The 23,545-nt window shown below is 36.6% G+C and overlaps 1 protein-coding gene across 4 annotated transcripts in view; it reads right to left on the bottom strand.

The window, feature by feature from the left end:
- Positions 1-23,545, bottom strand: part of GPATCH8 (G-patch domain containing 8) — a 125,173-nt gene that overhangs the window by 65,399 nt on the left and 36,229 nt on the right. For 3 of the 4 annotated variants that reach the window (XM_020997739.2, XM_078155966.1, XM_078155967.1), the window contains one exon: positions 2,594-2,668. In XM_020997739.2, the coding sequence (XP_020853398.1) occupies positions 2,594-2,668 (75 nt within the window). Of the gene's footprint in view, positions 1-2,593; positions 2,669-23,545 lie in introns of those variants that run through there. The other variant, XM_020997742.2, reaches the window with a different exon arrangement.

The raw sequence follows: 23,545 nt of genomic DNA, 5'->3' as shown, positions 1-23,545 counted from the left end.
ACACTCACAAACACATACTCAGCATAAACTGTGCAATCTTTCCATGGTTATCAGATTCTGCAGAATACTTTTAAGGAAAAAAATGTTTCATTTGCTAGACTTTTAGGACCTTGTAATGATCTGTAGACTCCCAAACCTGCATACTTCCAGCCACCTCTGAGTTGCATGCTGTAGCAAAACAGTCAGCACCTCTCAAATAGATATTGCTGCAGAGACAGATCTGAATTCAGCAGATAAACTCTTGTGTACAACACCATTGGTCCCTAGGAATTCCAAGACAGTACAATGGTTATAATCATTATTGCTATCACTGAGCATTTGGAATTCAGGAATGTCAATATTTCTTTGTTGTGATTAAAACACGGTACCTTTTGTTGTTTGGACAGATATACTAATTCCATTTTATAAATAAGGCATACCATTCTACCTTGGTCCTTAAATAATAGAAATTCAATGGATTCTCTAATAATATGTTGTAATATGCTCATAATATGAACTAGAATTCATTTCCTGAATTCTGAAATGTTTTTAAAAACAAACTGGTCTCTCAATAAAGAAACTGTGGTTGGTGAAATATTAACCATACCTGCCATAGGGCAAGAGAGAAAGTAAGCTCCAATCAATTATTCAGAAGCTCTAAAAGTCCAGTCCTTAAAAGAAACCTTTCCAAATTTAAAATATCATTTGATTTAGTACTTAAAAAAAAACTTTCAATTAAGATGGGCATATGAATAACAAATACTCAGGGCTGTAAATTCAGTTATTTGCTGTTGCCAGGACAGAGCACCCTTAATGAATTAAAACTTTGTTTTAACCAACTTGCCCAGGCTTCCCACATTTAGCTATCCTTTAATTTTTAACCAGTTGACATTCATATTCAAAATATACATCAATGGGAGGTGAGAGTAGAGTGGAGAGGGCCCTCTTCTAAGTGTAAGACACTGGTGTAAGCCTACAGATATTATTTGAATAATTAGGTGATAATTCCCAGGGTGGTATAGAACAAGACATTAATGCTAGTTCTTTCTTATGAAATTTACAGAGCAGAGGGGGCTTGGCATTTCAATTAAAATTCCTACTTCAAAACACAAGATTAGGCTGTTTCAGCACATCAGATGTGAATTCTCCCTCTGCAGCATTATCACATGCGTCATCAATTACTGCCATGCCTAAGACTAGCGTCATGCCAGCACATTAAGACAGAAGGTACTATATGCAGTGTTCACTGGACCAGAAGAACAGAAATAAGAAGGGAAGTGGGGAGAAAAGAAACCCTAGAGAAGAAAAAAAGGAAAAAAAAGAAAAAAAAAGGCAGACCGTGCAATACAAACCAGATCATGGCTGCTTAGCTAATATGGGCCAACTGCTGTGGAAGAAAAATGTCGAACACCCCAAGTTGTGTAAATTTCTGTAAACATCTAAACACACACACAAACATACACAACACCAACCCTATGTAGGAATATAAATGCATGTTGATCCTTTGCTAATGTTGCAGTTTTCTGAAAAAACAAAAGCTAAAGACACTATAGCTATATCATATATAATGATTAATTTTTGTTTTCTTTTAGAAAACAATAATCATCTAAGCCCTTAAAAAAAAAACTGGGACTGACTAAAATGTCAACCCTTTGTCATTTATTTCCCCATTAAAGGTTTTACTATATAGACTCCTAAGAGTAGGTAGGTAATAGTGGAGAGAGTGCCAGACCCAGAGTCAGGAAGACTCATCTCCCTGAATTCAAATCTGGCCTCAGACACTTACTAGATGTGTAACCCTGGGCAAGTTTGCCTCAGTTTCCTCATCTATAAAATGAGCTAGAGAAGCAAATGGTACACCACTCCAGTATGAGTCAGATATGACTGAAAAACAACTAAATATATACATACTCCATCATTAAGAATGAGGCTAAACCAGTTTACTACCGATATTAAGCGCTGGCACCACTACAGATTTTGATATTCTTCTATGCTCTATGGCACTGGAAGGCAACAAAGGGCTATTCAAAGTAAGTTTCAAAATTCAGAAAAAAAAATTTTTGAACCAGGAAAATAACTTCATCTACTTTGCAACTTGGAATTAATTATATCCATGATGAAGCAGAGAGAGGTGGGGAAAAAAATACAAAACAAAAATACTGAGCTATTCTGTTCTTAATCGAATGGGTTACATTAATCCAGAAAATATAAATTTACCATCCTTATTGTTTTCAATAGGAAATCATCATTCTCACAAGGTAATTTGACTAATTAAGCAAAAACAAATAAATAAATAAAAAGTTTAAAAGGATCAAAATACATTTACTCCTTAAATTTACAGGGGGGAAAAAGAGCTTAAATCTTGCTACCTTTACTGGTATGGGCCAAAAATGATACATTTCCATTAAAGAAATTAATGTCTTTAAGAGCCTAAATTACAAACCAAAATAAATATTAGACTATACCCCCAACCCAACTAAATTACAGATTAGAGAACAGCAACTCTATACTGCTACAATCCATCATTAAGAAATTTAACTGCATCCACATCAAACACCATCCGAACGCTATCTAGCTTGGTGGTGGCCCAAAAAATAAACATTGAACATCTTACCGATTCTATAGGTTTGTCTAGTGATGCTTGTTCAATCTCCAAGTGTCCTTCTTCATACTGATCAAAGTGATTACCCTGCAAGAGAATTACTATAGTTATCTTTAAAAGGAAAAAATTTTTTTTAAAATTTCCTGCTCCAAATAAGTAATTTTAGCCTGATAGATTTTTTTTTTCATTTCAGGATGTATACATCTGGAAATAAACTGCAAACAATAGATTTTTTTAAATTAAAGTTTTTTTCAGTGGTCAACCATTTGGTCCCCCTCTCCATTTCTTAGGGACTTTTTTTTATAATTAAATATGTTATTTATTAGGATTATGAGGGAAAGAATGCATGCTATTCTGACCCTCAATCCTCAAAATATACTTCATAAAATGGACATATAATTTTAAACACCAGCTCTTCATAGAATGCCAATGTAAACAAACTATACAGAAATGTAGAATTCTGAAATAAAGGGCAACCTTTTGTTCTACCTAAAAGATTTTATTACTATCTTTTAATTTTATATCACCTATATTTCCACATATCATTCCTCTCTCCTCTCCCTAAAATGGCTAAAAGCCATTGTTTTAGACAAATAATAGATTTTTAAAAAGCAATTCAGCAAAACTAACCAACATATCAAAAAAAAAGTCTGACATTATATAAAGTGTTCCATACCCATAGTCCCCCTGCGTTAGGACTCCTTCATCCACCCAAAAAAGCAATGAGGTTCCCTCTCATACATCTTCTTTAGGTATGCTTTAATTTTTATACATGATGCTGCAAACTTATCATTCAAAAGCTGTGATCTGAAGCTGGTAAAATATTCAAGGAAAACCAATTTTTGGTGATTGAGTCATATACAAAGAGTATAAATGTTTTCCCCACTGTACTGTAGTCAGAGATTGAGGGAATGTACTCCTCCAGAGCAACAAGTCACTTATCAGTCTTGAGTCCTAAGTTTCAAGAGAAAAGAAATGTATTCACCTTGAAACAGTTATCTAAATCCAGCCATCTTAAGAGACCAGTAAAGATGGTAGAATAGAGGTACAACCCAGCTTTCCCCCACAACTACTCCAAGAAAGACCTAGAAAGAGCATCAGACTGAGTCATGATCAGAAAATCCAAGGGAAATTTGCAGTGAGTCAATTTTCCAGCAGAAGTCAGCACAGGAGACAGACAGGCTTGCAGAGGCTAGAAGCAGGTCTAACCAAGAAGGTACCAAGGAGCCTTCTGGTATTAGTACTGAACTGGGTTCTGCATTTACACAGCTGCAGGGCAAGAGGTGGCCCCAGATTCAGTAAGGACCAGTCTGACGTCCTGCCTGACAAGTCATGCCTGACACAGAGAGAATGAAGAAGAGTCAAGCAGCAGCTCTATCTCTCACTTGTACCCAATAGCTGGATTTTCATTTTCAGTGCAGATTAAGGATGGGACCTACTCCTACACTAGATCTCAGACTTAGCCCCTAAGCCCTGTCTGGGTCAGGCAGCTGAATAGCAAGTCCAGAATAAGAAGGAATCTACAGTTCTATTGTTCTAAACCGATAGAGCCCTCCTGGTTGGAAGGTGGCTGACCACAACAGAAGTCTACTGGAGCTCCAACAAGGAAGCCTCAAATGGGGTGAGAAGCTTGCAAAGCTGAAATCAGAAGGGCAGTGGTTAGACTTTATCCTAGAACAGACCACTTTGGTACACTGAAAATTTACAGGTTCCCGGCCTGAGCTGTCTCTGAGATCCTCAAAGAATACAACAGCTAGAGAAAGCAACAGCAAAGAATACAAATCAGAACCAAACCAGCTTTGGATGAAACCCTCCATAAGCATATAGAATCTGGCTGAAATTCAAAGTTCCAATTCAGGAAGTAAGGTTAAAAAGAATGATTTCTTATCCCCCCCCCAAAAAAATTGCCACCAGAGAAGGCTTTTATGGTGACAGTGATGCCTAAGACACAAACCCCAAAGTAGAGAATGATTCCAAACTATCTACAAGACAAGCTTCAAAGAAAAGCATAGCTTGGTCAAAAGTTCAACTAGAATTCCTTGGAGAAATATAACAAGCATTTTAAATGAAATGAGAACCTAAAAAAAATGAAAAAGAAATGAGAGTTTGGGAAGAATGGTTTGGAAGGAGAATAGCTTAGCAGAAGAGGCAGAAAACCTTACCTAAACAACAGACTTCTTGAGAATTATAATGGACTAAAGAGAAGTTATTGACTTCATTAGACAACAAGAAATATTAAAACAAAGTTAAAAGACTGAAAAAAAATGAAGAAAATAATAAGGTAGAGGTCTCACAGCAAAAACAACTGACCTAGAAAACAGATCAAGGAGGAATAATTTAAGAATCTTTGGACTACCATAAAGCCATGTCCCAAAAAAGGGCCTGTACATCATATTTCAGGAAATCACTCATGAAAACTACCCAGAACTACTCAAACAAGAGGGCAAGGTGAAAATAGAAAAACAGAAAAATCCAGTACATATTTTTCAAAAATAAAAGTTACAGGTTTCACCTATAGCTTTCTTTGCAAATCGGCAAAAATGAAAACAGCAAATATTAAAGGAGCTACAGAAAGACAGGCATACCAATACACTGAATGCTTTGGTGAATTTATCCAATGACTCTGGAAAGCCATTTGGAATTATGTCTTTTCTCATTTTGGAATTATGCCTCTGAGGCCTCCCCTCACTCTCCCTTCCAAAAAAACAAAATAAAACAAACCAAAAAAAAATTTTGACTAAAATGTCTATATCCTTTTACCCAGAAGTCACACTGTTGCGATAGTCCCCAAGGAGTTAAAAGACAGAAAGAAAAGCTCCATGGACACCATAATATTCAGAGCAGCATTTCTGCAGTTAAAAAGAGTAAGAAACAAAGTAGATGTCCATCAATGAGACAGGGTTAAACAAACTGTGTACATGAAGGTAACAGAATGTTGTTGCATGCAAGATATGGCAAATATGAACAATTCCATACAACATGGGTACACTTACAGGAATTAGTGCAATGATTAGGCAAAACTTGGAAAATATACAAAATAAATATAACAATATCAACAAGAAATAATAAAATGGCCCTGAACTTAGTATAATTATAAAGACCAAGTTTAACTTGAAAAATTGAGAAAATACAGCTCCCTCCTTTTACTGGAGAAATAGGGGACTATGAGTATGAAATTGTGCATATTCTATCAGATGTAATCAATGTGCCAGTTGGTTTTATTGATTTTTTTTTAACTTTTATTACAAGGGAAAGCTTGGCAGAAAGGGGAGAAGGGAAAGACTATATTCAGAAATGAATGTGATATGAAAATAAAAGGCACCAATAAAACAAAAAAAATAAATAAAAGATGCCTCTTCAAAAAGTGACAACCTTACAAAATAAAGTTAGTCTATCAATAAAAATGTTTTGGGGTTTTTTTGTTGTTGTTTTAAAAAAGGATAAAATTGAGCCTCCTTGACTGGAGGTTGAAATTAAGTAAAGATACTGCACAAAAAAACAAGTGAATCCTTTATGGCTTCTAAACTGTATCCAAACTATGCTAGCAAAAGAACACACAGTTGAAGAAACCCTGAAGAAGAAATGGACTAAATTTTTAGCTCTGACATTGCCTGTAGTAAGTGATTTTTAACCCTTCTGAAATTATACCATCCTACCATTCTAATCCATATGTTAGAGTAGATTAAAATAAATGGTGCTGATACTTTCACAAGATATCTTGAAATAACAGATGCCAGCATGGAGTTATCAGCGCTGCTAAAAGTGCTGGGGATACAAAAAGAAAAGTGAAAATTCTTGCCCTCAAAGAGCTTATTTGTACCTATATAGGTATATATAAAATGAGACAGCTAGGTGGCACAGTGGGATAAAGTGCTGGACTTAGTAACAAGAAGACCAAGTTCCAATCCTGCCTTAAAACATTTACTAGCTATATTACTCTGGTAAAGGCACTAAGCCTCTCTCAGCCTGCTTTCTCATCTAAAAAATGGTGATAATAACAGCATCTACCTTACAGGGCTGTTACAAAGATCAAGTGAGATAATAGTTGCAAAGTACTTTTTGGGCGGCTAGGTGGCACAGCTAGGAAGACTGATCTTTCTGAGTTCATATCTGGCTTCAGACACTTACTAGCTTTGTGATCCTGGGCAAGTCACTTAACCAGTAGTTCATCTGCAAAATGAGTTAGAAAAGGAAATGTCAAACCACTCCAATATCGTTGCCAGGAAAACCCCAAATGGGGTCACAAAGAGTCAGATATGACTGAAATGACTGAACAACAACACTCTGCAAACCTTAATGTGCTCTACAGATGTTAGCTATTATTATTACTGTCATTATTACTACTATAAAATTAATTACAAGAGAGGGAGGCACTAACAGTTGGAGAGTTCAGGAAGGAGTTCATATACAAAGTGGTGCCTGAGCTGAGTCCAAGAAGGAGAGATAAGGAATGAATTCATTACAGGCATGAGGTAGAGAGTAGAGACACAAGGACAGGAAGTGAGAGACAGGGTGACCTCCATGAGGAACAGACACCATACATTATATACGTGAAGGACAGTAATGGTAATAAGGCTGGATAGATGGGTTGGGGAAGAGGCTGTGGAGGCCTTTAAATGTCAAACAAGAGTGAATATCTGATACTAGAAGTAACAGGGAGCCACTCTAGGATCTATTAAGGGAAGGAATGAGTCAGGATCTATGCTTTGGGAAAATCCTTTGGCAACTACATGGAGGATAGACTGTGGTACAAAGAAACTAATATAAAGAGATCAATTTGGAGGCTATTGTAATAGTCTATGCCAAGGGTGAGGAGGGCCTGAAGTAGGGTAATGGTGTTGGTAAGTAGAGAAGGTGGCTGAAATTAAGAAATGTGGAGGCAGAAACATTAAGACTTGGAGGCTGGAAGGATAATGGTACTAGCCATAGAAAGAAGGAAATTCAAGAGGGTTGGGCTCAGGAAGGAGAAGATAATAATTTTCAATTTCTGACACAATTGACTTTGAGATGTCTAGGGGCATCATCTTCATCATCATAGACAGCATTTATACAGTGTTTTGAAGTTTGCAAAGGACATTACATTCAATCCGAGGCACTACTTACCTTTCTCAGAGACATCTATTTTAAAATGCCTAAGTGGCTGTGAGTTATATTTCAAAATGTCTAAGTGAGCCTGGAATTACACACACACACACACACACACACACACACACAGAGATAGATGTGCAAGAACCTATGAGAAAGACTATGGGGTGTAATATGGATGATGATCCAGAAAAGAAAGCGGGTAGAAATCGATCAGACAGGTAGAAAAACAAAAATCTGGAACGGGAAAGAAAGGATGGTGTCAAATACTGCAGGAGAGATTAAGGAAAAGAACCGTGAAAAGGCTTCTATATTTGGCAATTAAGACACAAAATGGTAATTTCTGGAGAACGCAGCTTCAGGTATGAGTTTGGAAGCCAAATTTCAATGGATGGAAACTCAGTTGCAGTAAAAGTGTAAGCTAAAAGATGTGAAAGGAAGGAGAAATATCATTATGATAGATTGAGGAAATGGCAGAATCTGGCTGCTTTTAAAGGATGGTATAAATTGTGCTTGCAGCAACCAGTTGGTCAATAAACATTTATTAGACACCTACTGTGTGTCAGGCATTGTGCTAAGCACCAGAGTCAGGAGATAAGGAATATTTAAGAACAGGGAAAAAGAGGAGCTAGATTATGGGGACAGTCTTCTGGAAATGACAGGAGGGGATGGGATCAAGGTACATGTGGAGATATTAGGTTGGTCTTGGTGAAAGGGGACAGTCTCTCCAGAGATCAACGAAAAGGAAGAGAAAATGAAGGATAATATCCAGCATTTCTGATACAGAGAAGGGTAGAAGAGGAAGTTCATTCTACATGGTCTCTTTTTCTCAGTAATGCATGGGGCAAGGTTCATAGCTGTAAAAGTTACAGTAGGGGTACTATGAAAAGCTTGAAAGAAGAGAAGGTATAGAATAGTCACTGTAGGGAATGTGACAGAGAATCATGTAGAAAGAAGTTAGAAGATCGCTTTGCTAAAATGAGGTCCAGTTGAGATTAAATAAACATAATTTGTAGTGGACTCCACCAGGATATTTTTGTGACTTTCTTCAGCTTTATTCAATAGCAGGTAAGTAGGAACAAAGGAGAGCCATGGTCAGAGTAATCCAACATAAGACTCTTGGCAAGGCAGGGTATCAGGGCAAAGGATTCAAGAGTTTCCCCAAACCAGTAAATCATTGCTTTTAATGTTCAACTACTACAGGGGATGTATGAAAGGTATACAGCCAGGATGCATGAAGATGGTAGATACCATCTAATTCTACCATTAACCTTAATTTACACATGGAAAAAAAAACCCCACCACAACACAAACAACCCCCAAACCAAACGGCAGCCAAAATGGTTAATGGTTCCCATAATCTCTTGATCACTAATAAGAAAAGAAAAAAGACTTAAAACATTTTTAAAGTTTTTAATCAAGTACAGCAAGGTATTTTATAAAAGATAACTGTATCTAAAATTTCCACAGCATTTCTTCCAAATGCTCTTATTACTATCTGGAAAGAGCAGTACAGTCAATTCTCAACATTTGTATGTTTAACTTTAGCAACTTCAAGCATTTGTACAAATTTATTAGTAACCACACTTTCACTTCCAAATTAGCAACCATGCACATTCACAGCTACGCCCAATAGAGAAAAAAATGAGAGGCAAAATGCACACAGCTGGTACTCTACTAGGTGCTTCACTGGCCTTGTTTAATCTACTGCTGTAAAGCATTCTCTGTGCATTTGTCGCTTACTTTTATAGTTTGCCTTTAAAACTCAAGTTTTGTGTTGTAATTATGCCCCCAAAGAGCTGTCTGTGCAAGTCCTTTGGGCTCTAAGCATGCAAAATCAAGTGATGCTGCTTAATGAGACAACAAAGGTATTAGATAAACTTCAAGCCAGAATGCCTGCAACTGCTGTTGGCCAAGAGTTTGGTGTTAACTATCCACAAAAAGGAGGAAAATACTCATGGTACTTCATGTGTGCTATGAAAAGTGAATAGTGTCTGAAATAAATTTTTTCAACTGAGATGTAAGCACAAAAGTTCACAGAATTCTAGGAAATTACTAGGAAGGAAAAAATATTTTGCATGTTACTAATTTTATTTTGTGTACTTCATCTTATGGATTATTTCATGGTTACTATGTTAGGAAAAGTATATATTATAAGAATTAAGTGTTTTGTTATAAAGAACTGACTGTAGAAAAGTATATTTTCAGCAATCTCTAGCTAAAGATTACAGTTTTTGGTGGTCACAGGAACCTAACTCCCATTTCCCATAAGATCAATGTATTAATATTCCCATTTTTTACTTTTGTGCCATTATCTGGGAATATTACCCCTGTGAAAGTTGAGAATTGACTGTATACCTATGTTTAATTTTTTAATTTTACCAGCAGAAATGGAATTAATTAGTAATTCCTTTGATTTTCACAGCTGTTTTTCAATAGTTCCAGTTTATACTTCTAAATTGAAACTCTGGAGCTACACAGTGGAAAGAAATATGCATAATGATGTATTTTGTTTGAGGAGTAGCTTTCTCTTTATGTTCTTCTCAGTCTACTAAAGTTCATTCAAATTCCCTGAATAGATATCTAAGCAAATACCTAATAAAGTCAAGGGAAGCTGGAATCATAGAAATATGAACCATAAAATCATGAAATTGTAGAGCTAGAAGGACCCTTAGAGATCAAATTTAATTTCCTCATTTTATAGGCATGTCCCAGAGAGATGAAATGATTTGTCTAAAATCATACATGCAATTAATGACACAGAGTTAGAAGTCAGGTCTCCAGATGTTAACACACAGCAAGTGCTTTCCTCTAAAACCAATGGCTCCCAACCTTTTTGAGTATAAGGGCCCCTACATAAAATTTTTTAAAATTAATGTACTCTCCACAATTGTGCTATTCATTAAGAAAATACCAAAATTCTATGAATCAATAATTTTTTTAAAAATTAAATTATATTTTAATAATTTTACATAACTTTGAAAAAAATAACAAAACATTTATGTGATAGTATTTATTCAGTCTAAAAAAGGTATGTTTGCTTATTTATGGATTCTTAGCCCCCTTGCCAAAACTTCCTCCCAGCTCACAGAACGGGAAACAAATGGTCTATAATCACATTTCCTCTCTTCAATACACTCTTAGAAACCATATTATAAAAAGATTGGTATATATGTGAGGTATCAAACTTCCGCCAAATCAGATTAAAATGTAACTGAGAAATATTTTTAAAATATAATACAACATAGATAATGTTAATTTTTGGTTTTCTAAATCAATTTGCTGCTGGTCAACAGGATCAGTTTCTATTTGAGTATGACACCACTGCCCTAAATAGCACAAAGAAATTGGTCTTTTCATACAAAAATAATAAAGAGTTAACAGTACACCTTTTAAGTTTTCAATTGTGTTTTTAAGAAGTTTCTGAAGAAGCTATTAAATATGAATGTAATGTACCGTAAGAAATGACCAATATGAGAATCCAAGAGAAACATTAAGATTGATATGATGTGATAGAGTGAAGAAAGCAGAACCAAGAAAACAGCATTCACATTAACTACAATAATGTAAACAAAGGCAACACTAAAAGGGCTCAGACTCAGATTAATTGCAATGACCAATCCTGATCTTGAAGAACAGATAACACTTCCCTCCTCTCAGTAGAGACAGTTGTTATGGGTTTGTTTTGCTTAAATGGCTTTACTTTTCTACAAGGGACGGTTTGATGCAGGGGGAAAATATATTGGGAAATAACTAGTTAAAAAACAAAAGACATTAATAAAGCTTTAACTTTAAACAGCGTTTGACATTTCGAATAAAAAGACCCTAGTGTGAGATGCAAACAACAGCAGCAGCTGTCTTGTAATTTTATAGAACTGCCTAAAAGGCCACCATCATAGTCTTGTCATGTAGTTTGTTGTGAGCACAAATTTCTTTCTTCAGAACCTAGAATAAAAGACCTTCTCAAATTTCAAAAGGAGGCTTCTTACTCACAAATACAACTGTCCTTATGAAAAAGAGACAGGGAAGAAAGATTCTAGCAAGTCAACTCAGGTAGAAAGAAGAACTCTCTATTCTCAGCACTAAACCCTTTAAAAGATTTTTAAATGCATTAATTTAACAGAGAAGGCCTTGATGTTTTTGTGTTTTAATATACACAAAAGACTTTTGGGTTTACTCTAAATTTCAATTCAATTGCACTTTCCCTCCATGAATCCTTCCTTAAACTACCCCTGTTGGAAACTACCTCCTAAAGTACCTATTGTCTGCTGCCTGCCACTCATTTTGCTGGCACCTTATAGTACAAAAAAATAGCTTTTCATATGTCTTTTGTAGGATTCAACAAATCCTGGGCACCACAGAGATATCACAACTAGCAATTTTATCAACAAAAACTGCAGAAATGAATGAAGGTCATACCTTCATTCAAAGGTTCATGTACTTTTGAACTTTATAACTTGGAAATATCTTAGAACATCATAGAGTTTGACAGTTTACAAAGCACTTTCTTCAGAAGTCTATTTAATATACGTAATGCAAATATCATTAACTGCATTTTATAAATGAGGAAACAGGCTCAGAAGTTATCCAAATTATTGGCAGAGATTCCCACCCAGTTAAGTGCTCTCCCTATTCACTACATCATTTAGTCCAGAACACAGGACATGGATATTTGGTAATGGGCAGAAATGAGGAGTCCCCTGCAGGTTCCTCAGCTTCTTTTGTATGAGCCCCAATTTGGCTTGGGACCTATACACTCAAAGAGAGCCGAAGGGCGGAAATTATTAGGAAGAGGTCAAGAGATAACCTGTTCAAATGGGCTCAGCTTCCGAGCCCTTCCAGAAGATCCTTGCTGCAGATCCCCAAATCTATATATGCAGTCCTCATCTCTCTCCTGAGCTCAAGTCCCACAAACATCCAGAACAGAACTCATTATTTTCCTCCCCAAACCCAGCCCTCTTCTCTAAGCTTCATTATTTCTATGGAAGGTCCCAGCATCCTTCCAATCACCTGGGCTCAGAATGTCAATCTTTCCCTCAATTTCTTATAACCAAACAGCTGCCAAGTCTTAGCATTTTTGCCACCCCAACATCTCCGTATTTAATACCTCTACTCATCAGTGCTACCACCCTGGTTCAGGCCAACAGTATCAGCATGAATTATTGCAATAGCCTCTGAACTGATCTCCCCCCATTCCAATCCATGCTCCAAACAGTTGCTAAGTGATTTTCCAGGGGCAGCTAGATGGCGCAGTGGATAGAGCACTGGCCCTGGAGTCAGGAGGCCCGAGTTCAAGTACAGCCTGAGACCAAACATGACACTTACTAGCTGTGTGACCCTGGGCAAGTCACTTAAAAGTTGCCTAAAAGAAAAAAAAAGAAAAAGAAAAAAAGTGATTTTCCTAAAGTATAGATCTGACTGATCACGTCACTTGCCTACTCAATAAACTCTAGGTGAAGGAGTTCTTAACCTGGGGCCCACAAACTTAAAAAAAAAAGTTTTGGTAATTATATCAATTGGTTTCCTGGGTAATCCTATATACATAGGATTATTTTATATATTTTAAAACATTTAAAACATCTGAAATGATCCACAGGCTTCACTGGACAGTCAGAGGCATCCATGATACAAAAAAAGGTCAAGAACTCCTGCTACAGGATGGTTTCAAAAAACCTGGGAAGCCTCACAAAAAAAGGGAGGGGGAAGCAGTTACTTGGCACAGTGCATAAAGAACCAGCCCTGGAGCCAGGAGGACCTGAGTTCAAATTCTACCTCAGACACATAACACTCACTAACTGTGTGACTCTGGGCAAGTCACTTAACCCCAATTGCCTCACCAAAAAACAAACAAAAAAACCTGGGAAGATTTAAATGAAATGATGCGAAGTTAAGTAAGCAGAACCAAGAGAACAATGTACACAGTAATAGCAATGATCAACTGTGCATGACTTAGCTATTCTCAGCTATACAATTATGCGAGACAATTTGGAAGGACTTATGATTAAAGTGCTATCCACCTTCAGAGAAAGAACTGATGATGGTCTGAATGCAGACTGAAACATACTTTTTAAACTTTATTTTCTTGGGGGGGGGGGGTTTGGTCTGTTTTCTTTTATAATATGGCTATTATGGAAATAGGTTTTTCAATTAATTTATTTTTAGTTTTCAACATTCACTTCCATAAGATTTTGGGGTTTAAATTTTCTTTTCTTTTTGAGGCATTTGGTGTTAAGTGACTTCCCCAGTCACATAGCTAATAAGTATTATGTGTCTGAGGCCAGATTTGAAGTCAGGTCCTCCTGACCCCAGGGCTGGTTCTCTATCCACTGTGCTACCTAGCTGCCCCAACTTGTTTTAAAAAATTGGCTTTCATTTCTGGTAGAAGCTTGGAGTTATTAAAAGCAGCACAAATGCAAATTTCTTATTTAATTGTTGTGAAGAGACTTCAATTAATGAAAATATATGTGCCCTCTTTTCAAATTTGCTTTTACAACCAAACTGAAATAGTTCCATCCTGCCTCCTTTTTGGAGTAAATATTTTTCTCAAAATTCTCTCCAAATATTCAAAGACTTGTTGGTCTTAGACTGTAACCTTACTTGTATTCAGCAATATATGTGATTGTCATTTATTTTTATAGAAGTGGTAGTACATGATTTTGTATGTTTTATAAAAAACAAAAAATTAGAGTTTAAGCTACGTTCTCTAGTTTTGCCCTATCTCAAGTGTTTATCTTAAGTAACCACCCACATTACTCAATTAACAAGCGCTTGTTTTATTTTTTTTTTTGGAGGCTAATCAGGTTTAAGTGACTTGCCCACATCTAGTAAGTCACATTTGAACTCAGGTCCTCTTGTCTCCAGAGCTGACACCCTATCTAGCTCACCACCCAGCTCACCCATTCAACTAACAATCATTTATTAAGTGATTATTAGACTCTTGTGAGCTTGATATGGGAGTCTGTCTATAGACTGCCTTTGGTTTTCAACAAATAGAGTTTTCGGTTAAAATAGGGCAGAAGGATCAATAATTGCAAAATGTGTAAAGCAGTAATCTGACAAATAGAAGCAGGCAAATTTTATCATAGCTAACAGCAGTATCTTCCAATGGAATTATTTTTAAAGATATATCAAGAATTGTAAATTCCAAAGCAAGCGTGTATATAAAAGTAGGACATAAATAATAGAATGTACCTAATTTTAAATAACTTTCTCCAGAGAATACGGTAAGACACAGGGGGTATCTGACAAGTAGTGAGACACAGAATACCAATCTCTGAAGAAAAAAAAAAGTTGATGGTCACTCAAAGGGCAACGGAGAAGTAGCTGTAAATAGAGAGAAGTTGCATTAAGGATATCAGAGTGGATGGATGGATAAATGAAAGAAAGACAAAGTATTTATTAAGTGATTACTTAATGCCAAGCATCGTCCTAGTTGTGAGCTCCTCAAGGATATGGATTATCTTTTGCCTTTGTCTCCTAAACCCTAAGCACAGTACCTTGGCACATAGTAAGCACTTAAATGCTTACTGATTGGGAGATATAAATGCAAGGAAGCAAAGTCTCTACCCTCAAGGAGCTTACTTTACAATAAGGGAAGCCAAAACATGTCAGGGAACTAGAGGGGTAGGGTCAAAGGGTGTAAGCTGTATGCACAGCTAGGAGACAGCCAGGAGGTAGTGTGATGATCCTGAGAAATGTCAAAATAAGTGAAAGCTCACCAATTAGAGCCCAGAGACCCAAGGGCAGAAGTCCAAGTTCTAGCTGGAAGAGGTGGTCAAAAAAGAGGATGGGGTAGTCATGTCATAAAAATAAGGGATAACTGATGGACAACCTTTATCCTCCAGTGGTACCGATATAGTGTTAGGAGACCACAGAAATACAGAGTTAGAGGTGAATGTCAATAGTCAACAAACATTTATTAAGAGCCAATTATGTGCCAGGCACGGTGGTAAAAGCTAGGAATACAAATAAGAAAAAGATATCCCCTGCCCTCAAGGAGCTTACAATCTAATGAAGACAATACAGAAAAAGAACCTGGGGGGTGGGGGGACAACAGCAAGGTGGCTCAGTGAATAGAGCTCCAGCCTTGGCGTCAGAAAGACCTGAGTTCCAATCAAGCCTCAGCCACTTAACACTTAACTAGCTGTGTGACCCTGAGCAAGTCACTTAATCCCAACTGCCTCACAAAAAAGAAAAAAAAAAGAAGCTAAGGAAGGGGGGATGGGGGTGGGTGCCAAAGGGTACCCAGGGTAGAGGTATGTGTGATACAGCTGTCCAAAAATAACACTCAGAGATTTTCTAGGTATAAAGTGAAAGATTTATTACGTTCTTGGGAGAAGAGGACACCGGACAGCCCGAGCTAAGCGAGGCAAGGCACAAAGGCCAGGACAAAGGTTATATAGACCTAACAAAGAGATACCCACCCACCACTGGCTTTGAATTTCCTTTGGACAGGAATTTCAGCCTTACAATCTAAAACGCAAAAATCTAGCCCAGAAACAAGAAGCCACATCATAACACTACTAATTCTAGCTATTTATCCTTATTTAGTAATTAGCCATTACCTAACGCTGATGTAACAATACAAATCATGTGATTTCTAGGAACCTGAAACTTAGGCCTATTCAGGTTAGTGTAACCAACCTCGAGTTTGCAACAGTCTAAGACATTGCTACACTCAGTCCATCTGAGAGATCTCACATTGTTTACTTGTTTTACTCAGTTAAAAACCAGAGTCTTGACAAAAGTTTGCAAAAAGGAGAGATCTCTTTATTGACTTTCTCGAGAAAGTGCACCCCCGTGGTGCCTCAGCTGCCCCAAGAGTTCCAGTGCTCTTTGTTTAAGGCAAGATTATATAGACCCTAACGCAGCAGCCCACCCTAACCCCCTTCCTGTCGGCTCATTGACTAAGACTCAGGTATACAATCTATTCATGTAAAAACTACCCCAGTAACAGAGAGAACAAAGAGGAATAGAAATTATGCCAGCATGTTCCCCTCTTCAGGGCCTCACAGTTTCAGCAGCCTTCTACCCAAGGTCATGTAACTAGCTAGAGGATGAGGTAGACAGGATGCTCTTATGGCTCAGGAATTTCTGCTAACACTAAGAGTAGGGGAGGCAGAAGGCTAGGGGAGGGGGTCTTGTATTCTGAGGGGTCTTCACTTAGTGTTGGTACACATGTACCGCTCAAAAGCAACAATACCCGAACCATTAACAAGAACTAATGATCCTTTGAGGAGGCTTCACTTCTGAGAGATCATCTCTCACAGGTATGATGTTCATAAAATCAAAACCAAGCAAAGCAGTAGATGGTAAATGAAATTACATGGAGAAATCTGAGCCTTCTATAAGGGAAGGCTTTGGGAGTTCAGTGTTCCACCTTCCAGCCCTCCAATCAGAGAAGCAACTTAGAGTGAACCAGTTTTCAAGATGAGGAGATTTTGGGTGTTGAGCTTATCCTAGGGGAGGCATAACATAGCTGACAGTAAATCAGAAGTCTTTTAATCTAAACTCCTCTTCTACACCAAGGATCACTTTGAGCGGATGTCCTTCTGAAGACTTATAGGAAAACAAAGACAAGAGTCTCAGGATGACAGAATACAGACGAGGAAATATCATCAACAAACCATTAAGAGTGTGTATAAGTATGTGGAAAGAAGGTAGGTCAGAAGGAGACAGACTGATACAGAATGAAATTAACAGAACCAGAAAAATAATCTACATGGTAACTACAATCTACAATAATGCATCAGGAGAACAAAAGAATCATGACCTTAGAACAACAATAATGAAAAATGACCCTCCCCCCCACCTTCTGAAAGGGGGACAATGAACTAGAGGTCCAGAAGGAGATACATACTCTCAGATAAAGCTAATGCATGTTTGTTTTGCTTGTCTACACTTACTTGTTATAAGGGAGGGTTCCTATTTGGTGGGTGTAGGGGAGGGAGGGAGGAAAAGGGGGAGAAAGCAGTGTTAATAAAACACTGAAAACAAAATTCATGTGGGGATGCAAACAAGGCAATTTTGTTACCACATTAATTTAAAACTTAAACACTTAAAAATCAGACATAATATAAGTTCCAATATTTTTTGTTCTTTGTAAATAAAAATATTTGTTTATTGATGATTAAGTTCACAATAAAGAGAATTTTTAAAAATAAAAACAATAGAGAATGATTCCAAGGCTTCAAACCCGGGAAGAATGGTGAAGTTCTTGATAAAAATGGGAATTTCAGAGGAGGGGTGGATTTAGGGAAAGAGACAATGAATTGTTTTAAATGTGTTTAGTTTTAGATGCTAACAGAACATCCAAGTGATGGTGAACAGGCAGATGGAGGAGGAGGTCTAAAAAAAGAGGATGGAAATGCAGAACTGGAGCTCAGGAAAAAGATGAGACAGTTATATATAAACTGTCAATTAAAAACCAAGTGGTAGTTTATATCTGTAACTATATCCATGTACATATAGCTAGATATTTAGGAGTCATTTGCATAGAGGTAACAGTTGAACAAATGGGAGCTGATGAGATCACCAAGAGAAAGTGTATAAAAAGAGGACAGAGCCCTGCGATAGACCAAGAATAAGAGCAGAAGAGTAACCCTGCAGAGAAAACAGGAAAAATGGTTAGAGGAGAACAAGCAGATCTAGAAGAAACCAGGGTCAAAAACCAGGGATAAGGGACTATTTAAAGTGAGCCAACTGTACCAAATGCTACAGAGAAGTCAAGAAGGATAAAGACTAAGGAAAAAGTCATTGGGCTTAGCAATAAAGCAATCACTGGTGACTTTGGAAAACAGCAGTTTAAGTGGAGTAGTAAGAACAGAAATGAATGGGATATGACAGAGTGAAGGCAATAAGCATAAAGTTTGGGTTTGTGGGGCCCCCCCAACAAGGTACCTAGCCATGGAAGGGAGAAGAACTATAGTCTGATGATGAAAGGCCAACAGGGTCAATGTAGTCAATTATCTGTGATATCAGAGCAAGAAAAAATCATGGATAAACTAATTCAGTGGAAAAATTTTTTTACAATCACAGAATTTGCTTTCTCTGAATTGTGTTCCTAGAAACTACATCAAGCAGAATCATAAATTTCCTACTGAAATAAATGCTGTAATTGAAGATTGTGTTAAATTGTTCAATTTTAAAAAATTCATTACACAAAGCTCAATGTACTATACAGTATATACAGAACAGAGAAACATTTTAACTCTACCATTTCAGAAATGTAGCTTAATAAATACTAATCAGTTTTTCTCATTTTATTGGAATTTGGAGTGGCTTTTTATGGACCATAAGACTGAGATCTTGTTTTAAAAAAAAAAACTCTTCAGGAAAAAATATATATATATATAATGCCTTCTTTATTTCTCCATAATTTTCCCTGTGATGAGCAGAATATTCAAAAATCACTACCATATCTATCTATCTATCTATCTATCTATCTATCTATCTATCTGAAGATTTACACAAAGGGATTTTAATTGTGAGTTTCACAAAATTTCTCTTGCACTTCCATTCTTGCTCTCCTCTTTCTTTCTCCCTCCCTCCTAATCTCTAACAATATTAAGGGCAGTCAACATGGGGTTAAAGAGGGCAGCTTAACCATCTACTGAGGGGCAGCTAGGTGGCACAGTGGATAGAGCACTGGCTCTGGAGTCAGGAGGACCTGAATTCAAATCCAGCCTCAAACACATAACACTCACTAGCTGGGTGACTCTGGGCAAGTCACTTAACCCCAATTGTCGCAGCAAAAAAAAAAGAAGAAAAAAAAGAATCTACTGAGAGAGGAGACAAGCCTCAAGTGGTTGTTTTGTTTTAAAGCTGCCATCTCCTCCCAGGCACCTTCCCCTCTCACCTGAGTAACAAGAGTACCAAATGAATTAATTTCAAATAAGCTGAAGGTGAAAAGTTGAGACAACCTATGAGAAAAGTAGTGAATGAAAAAATAGTAATAAGAGAAAGCAGTGAACACAAGTCAGGAGAAACACAGAAGTATGGGGTCTGGGACATCTACAAAACAAATAATAAAAATTAGCTACATTCTATTATTTATGTCCTATTTTTATTGCTTTGGGATTTACAGTTCTCAATATAACTTCAAACAGAAGGCCACTGGAAGATACTGCTTTCACTTTTAAAATCAGAAACCACTACCACCATATTCATCCTCCCCCACCTCACCCCCCACACAATCAATTTGACAGTCATTTATTAAACATACATAGGACTACTACTATGCCATAACATCTGAAATAGAGGAAAAAGACTAGCTCATTTGTATAGTATTTTAAGATTGCAAAGCGCTCCACTCATGTGATCCCCACAACAACCCACTAAGGGAGGTGCTTACTATCCCAATTTTACAGATAAGAACAAAGATTCGGAAAGGCTAAGTGATGACATTTAGTAGCAGTGTGACTCTGGGCAAGTCACTTAAAGGACAGGACAGGAAAAAGGACAGGGGAGGGGAGGGGAGGAGAGGAAAGAAGTAAATTAGGTCCATCAGACAGATAAAATACTAAAATTCTGATATCGCTTTCACTTTCTTTCTTTCTTTTTTTTTTTTAGGCAACTGGGGTTGAGTGACTTGCCCAGGGTCACACAGCTAGTGTCAAGTGTTTGTTCTGAGGCCGGATTTGAACTCAGGTCCTCCTGACTTCAGGGCCAGTGCTCTATCCACTGCACCACCTAGCTGCCCCTCGCTTTCACTTTAAACAGTCATTTTAAATGTAGTTTGAGATAACTCTACCTTCAGACCAGGTAATCTCATACTTTATCAGAAAGTATGAATCCTGTATCGTGGAACACACTTCTACAAAGTTGGGGTTTTTTTTTCATTAAAATCTTTTCCAATGTTTTCAATCAAAACTTCACTTCTCCTTTACACATCCCTCCACTCCATCCCAATTGAAAAATAAAGAAAAACAAAATCCTTGTTCCAAATACATATAGCAAAGCAAAACGAATTCCCAAACTGGCCATGTGCAAAATAATAGTTTTCAATATGCACTCTTGAGTCTATAAGCTGGAGGGTAATAAGTTTTATGAATCTACTGGAATCATAGTCACTGCTTGATCACAGTGCCTAAGTCTTTCAGAATTATCTTTACAATATAGTTTGTTTTTGTATAAATTATTTTGGTTCCACTTACTTCACTCTTATCAGTTCATACAAACCCTCCCAGGCTTTTCTGAAACCAGCTCCATCATCATTTTTTTTTAAATTAATTAATTGGATGCATTTTGTGTTACAATTTGTCTCCTTCCCAACCCCACATTAGAGAAGGCTGACATCTGATATAGATATAAGTGGAACCATACAATACATACATCCGTATATCAGTTCTTTCTCTGAAAGTGGATAGGATTTTCCTTCATACGTCCTTTATAGCTAATATGAATGGTCATATTACTCAGTACATCTTGGTCATTCACAGTTACTCTTCAAACAATTATTGCTGGTATTACTGTATACAACGTTCTCTTGATTATGCTTGTTTCACTGCATTATTTCATGCAAGTCTTTCCATGTTTTTCTAAAACCAACCTGCTCTTAATTTCCTACAGCACAGTAGTACTGCAATACCACAATGTATTCAACCGTTCCCCAACTGATGGGCATCCCCTCAATTTCCAATTCTTTGTCACCCACCACAAAGACAGCTGCCACACATATTTAAGAAGATATAGGTTCTTTTCCTTTTCCCCTGATCACCTTAGGTAACAAACCCAATGCTGGGTCAAAGGATATACACAGCTTTATATAATTCTTTGGGCATAATTCCAAACTGCTCTCCAAAATGGTTGGATCAGTATACAATTCCATCAATAGCATATCAGTGTCTCAATTTTTCCACATCTCCTCCAGCATTTGTCATTTTCCCTTTCTATCATTTTAGTCAATCTGATATGTGTGAAATGATATCTTAGAGCTGTTTTAATTTGCATTTCTCTAATTAATAATGATTTAGAACATTTTTTCATATATAGATAGTCATATATAGAAAGCCATAGATAGCTTTGATTTCTTCTTCCAAAATCTGCCTGTTTATATCCTTTGACAAATTATCAATTAGAGATTTTAGGGAATTTACTGATTCCCTAATTGATTTTTTAAAAAATTTAAAAATTCACAGCAGAGAACAAAAAGAAAACATACAAGGAAGCAAAAAAAAAAAAGGTAGACAGCTTTAAAAATAATGTATAGTATTCACTATATAGATTTCCTTGAAATGGAAATTTATTGCTTTATATTGAATCCTCTTATGTTCTGCTGTGTACATGGCATTTTTTCTTATTTTGTTTTCAAGTTTAAAATAAATTTAAAAGTTAAAAACAACAATGTAAGTTGTTGGTCTATATCTAGTTTCTGCCACACTGCTTTCTGATTTTCCTTGCAATTGTTTTAACCAAATAGTGAGTTCTAATCCCAAATGCCTAGATATTCACATTTATCAAACGTGAGGTTATTACAGTAATTTACTACTATGTATTGTATACCTACTCTATTCCACAGACTCACGATTTCATTTCTTAGCCAATACCATATAGTTCTAATAATTACTACTTTATAATACAGTTTAACATCTGGTACTGCTAGACCTCCTTCCTTTAAATTTTTCTCCATTAATTCATTTAATATTCTTGATCTTTTGTTCTTCCAAATTAATTATTTTTTCTAGTTCAATAAAACAATTTTTTGGTATTGGGATGGCACTGAATAAGTTTATTACTTTAGGTAGAACTGTCATTTTTATTATATTGGCTTTGCTCATCCATGAAGAATAACATTTCTGTAATCATTTAAAATCTGACTTTTTTTGTATAAAAAGTTTTATAATTATGTTCATATAGTTTGTGAGTTTGTCTTGGCAGGTATATTCCCAGGTATTTTATACTGTCTACCTCTTCATCATTTCTCACAGGACAACAATATTCCATCATATTCACATACTACAACCTGTTCAGCCATTCCTTAATTGATAAGTATTCTCAGTTTCTAATTCTTTGGCACAGCAAAAAGAGCTGCTGTAAATATTCTTAAACATCCTTAGTTTTTTTTCTACAGGACTAACCCTTCTTTTAATCTACCCTTCTTTAATTCTCCCTTTCCCTACTGAGTGAAATGTATTGCTATACCCAACTTTATCTATGTATTCTTCTCTTTGACCTACGCCTATGCTCCCTCAACTGGTTTGTATAAACTTCTACCAATTACGTGAGATTATTTTGCCCATCCTTTCTCTAACAACTGTATTCCTCTTCCTCTCCCTTTCCATTCTTTTTTTAAAGATCATTAAAACAAAAGAACCATTCCTGCAACCTCTACCTCATTAGATTCCCTCTATGACCCCAAAAACAGGGTTCTGAGAGGACATGTATATCATCTCCCCATGTTATAATGTAAACACTTAACCTGTTTTGTTTGCTCATATTTACCTTTTCATGTGTCTCTTATTTCCTCTATTTGCACCTCAAACTTTCTACACTGCTGTTTTTTATCAGGAATGTTCTGTGATCCTCTATTTTACTAAGGGACCATTTTCCTCCACATAGAATTATACTCACTTTTGCTAGCTAAAGTGTTCTTGGTAGCAAGCCTAAACCCTTTGCCTTCTGTTAACATCATATTCCAAGCTCTCTATTCCTTTCCGATGCTAACTGCAAAGAGTGTGTAATCCTGAATCTGGCTCCCTGGTACTTGAATTCTTTTTTTCTGGTTGCTTGCATTTTTTTTTCTTTAAACTGGAAGCTCTGGATTTTCCCAGGAGTTCTCATTTTGTGTTTTCTTGCAGGAGGTGACTGGTGGATTCCTTCTATTTCTACTTTGCCCCCTGGTTCTAAGAGGTCAGAGTCATTTTCTTTGATCATTTCTTG

The sequence above is a fragment of the Phascolarctos cinereus genome, unplaced genomic scaffold (genome assembly GCF_003287225.1).
Source record: "Phascolarctos cinereus isolate Bilbo 61053 unplaced genomic scaffold, phaCin_HiC Scaffold_5;HRSCAF=322, whole genome shotgun sequence".
NCBI lineage: Eukaryota > Metazoa > Chordata > Mammalia > Diprotodontia > Phascolarctidae > Phascolarctos > Phascolarctos cinereus.
Note: the sequence above shows the minus strand (reverse complement) of the source record. Positions and strands in the feature narration are given on the sequence as shown.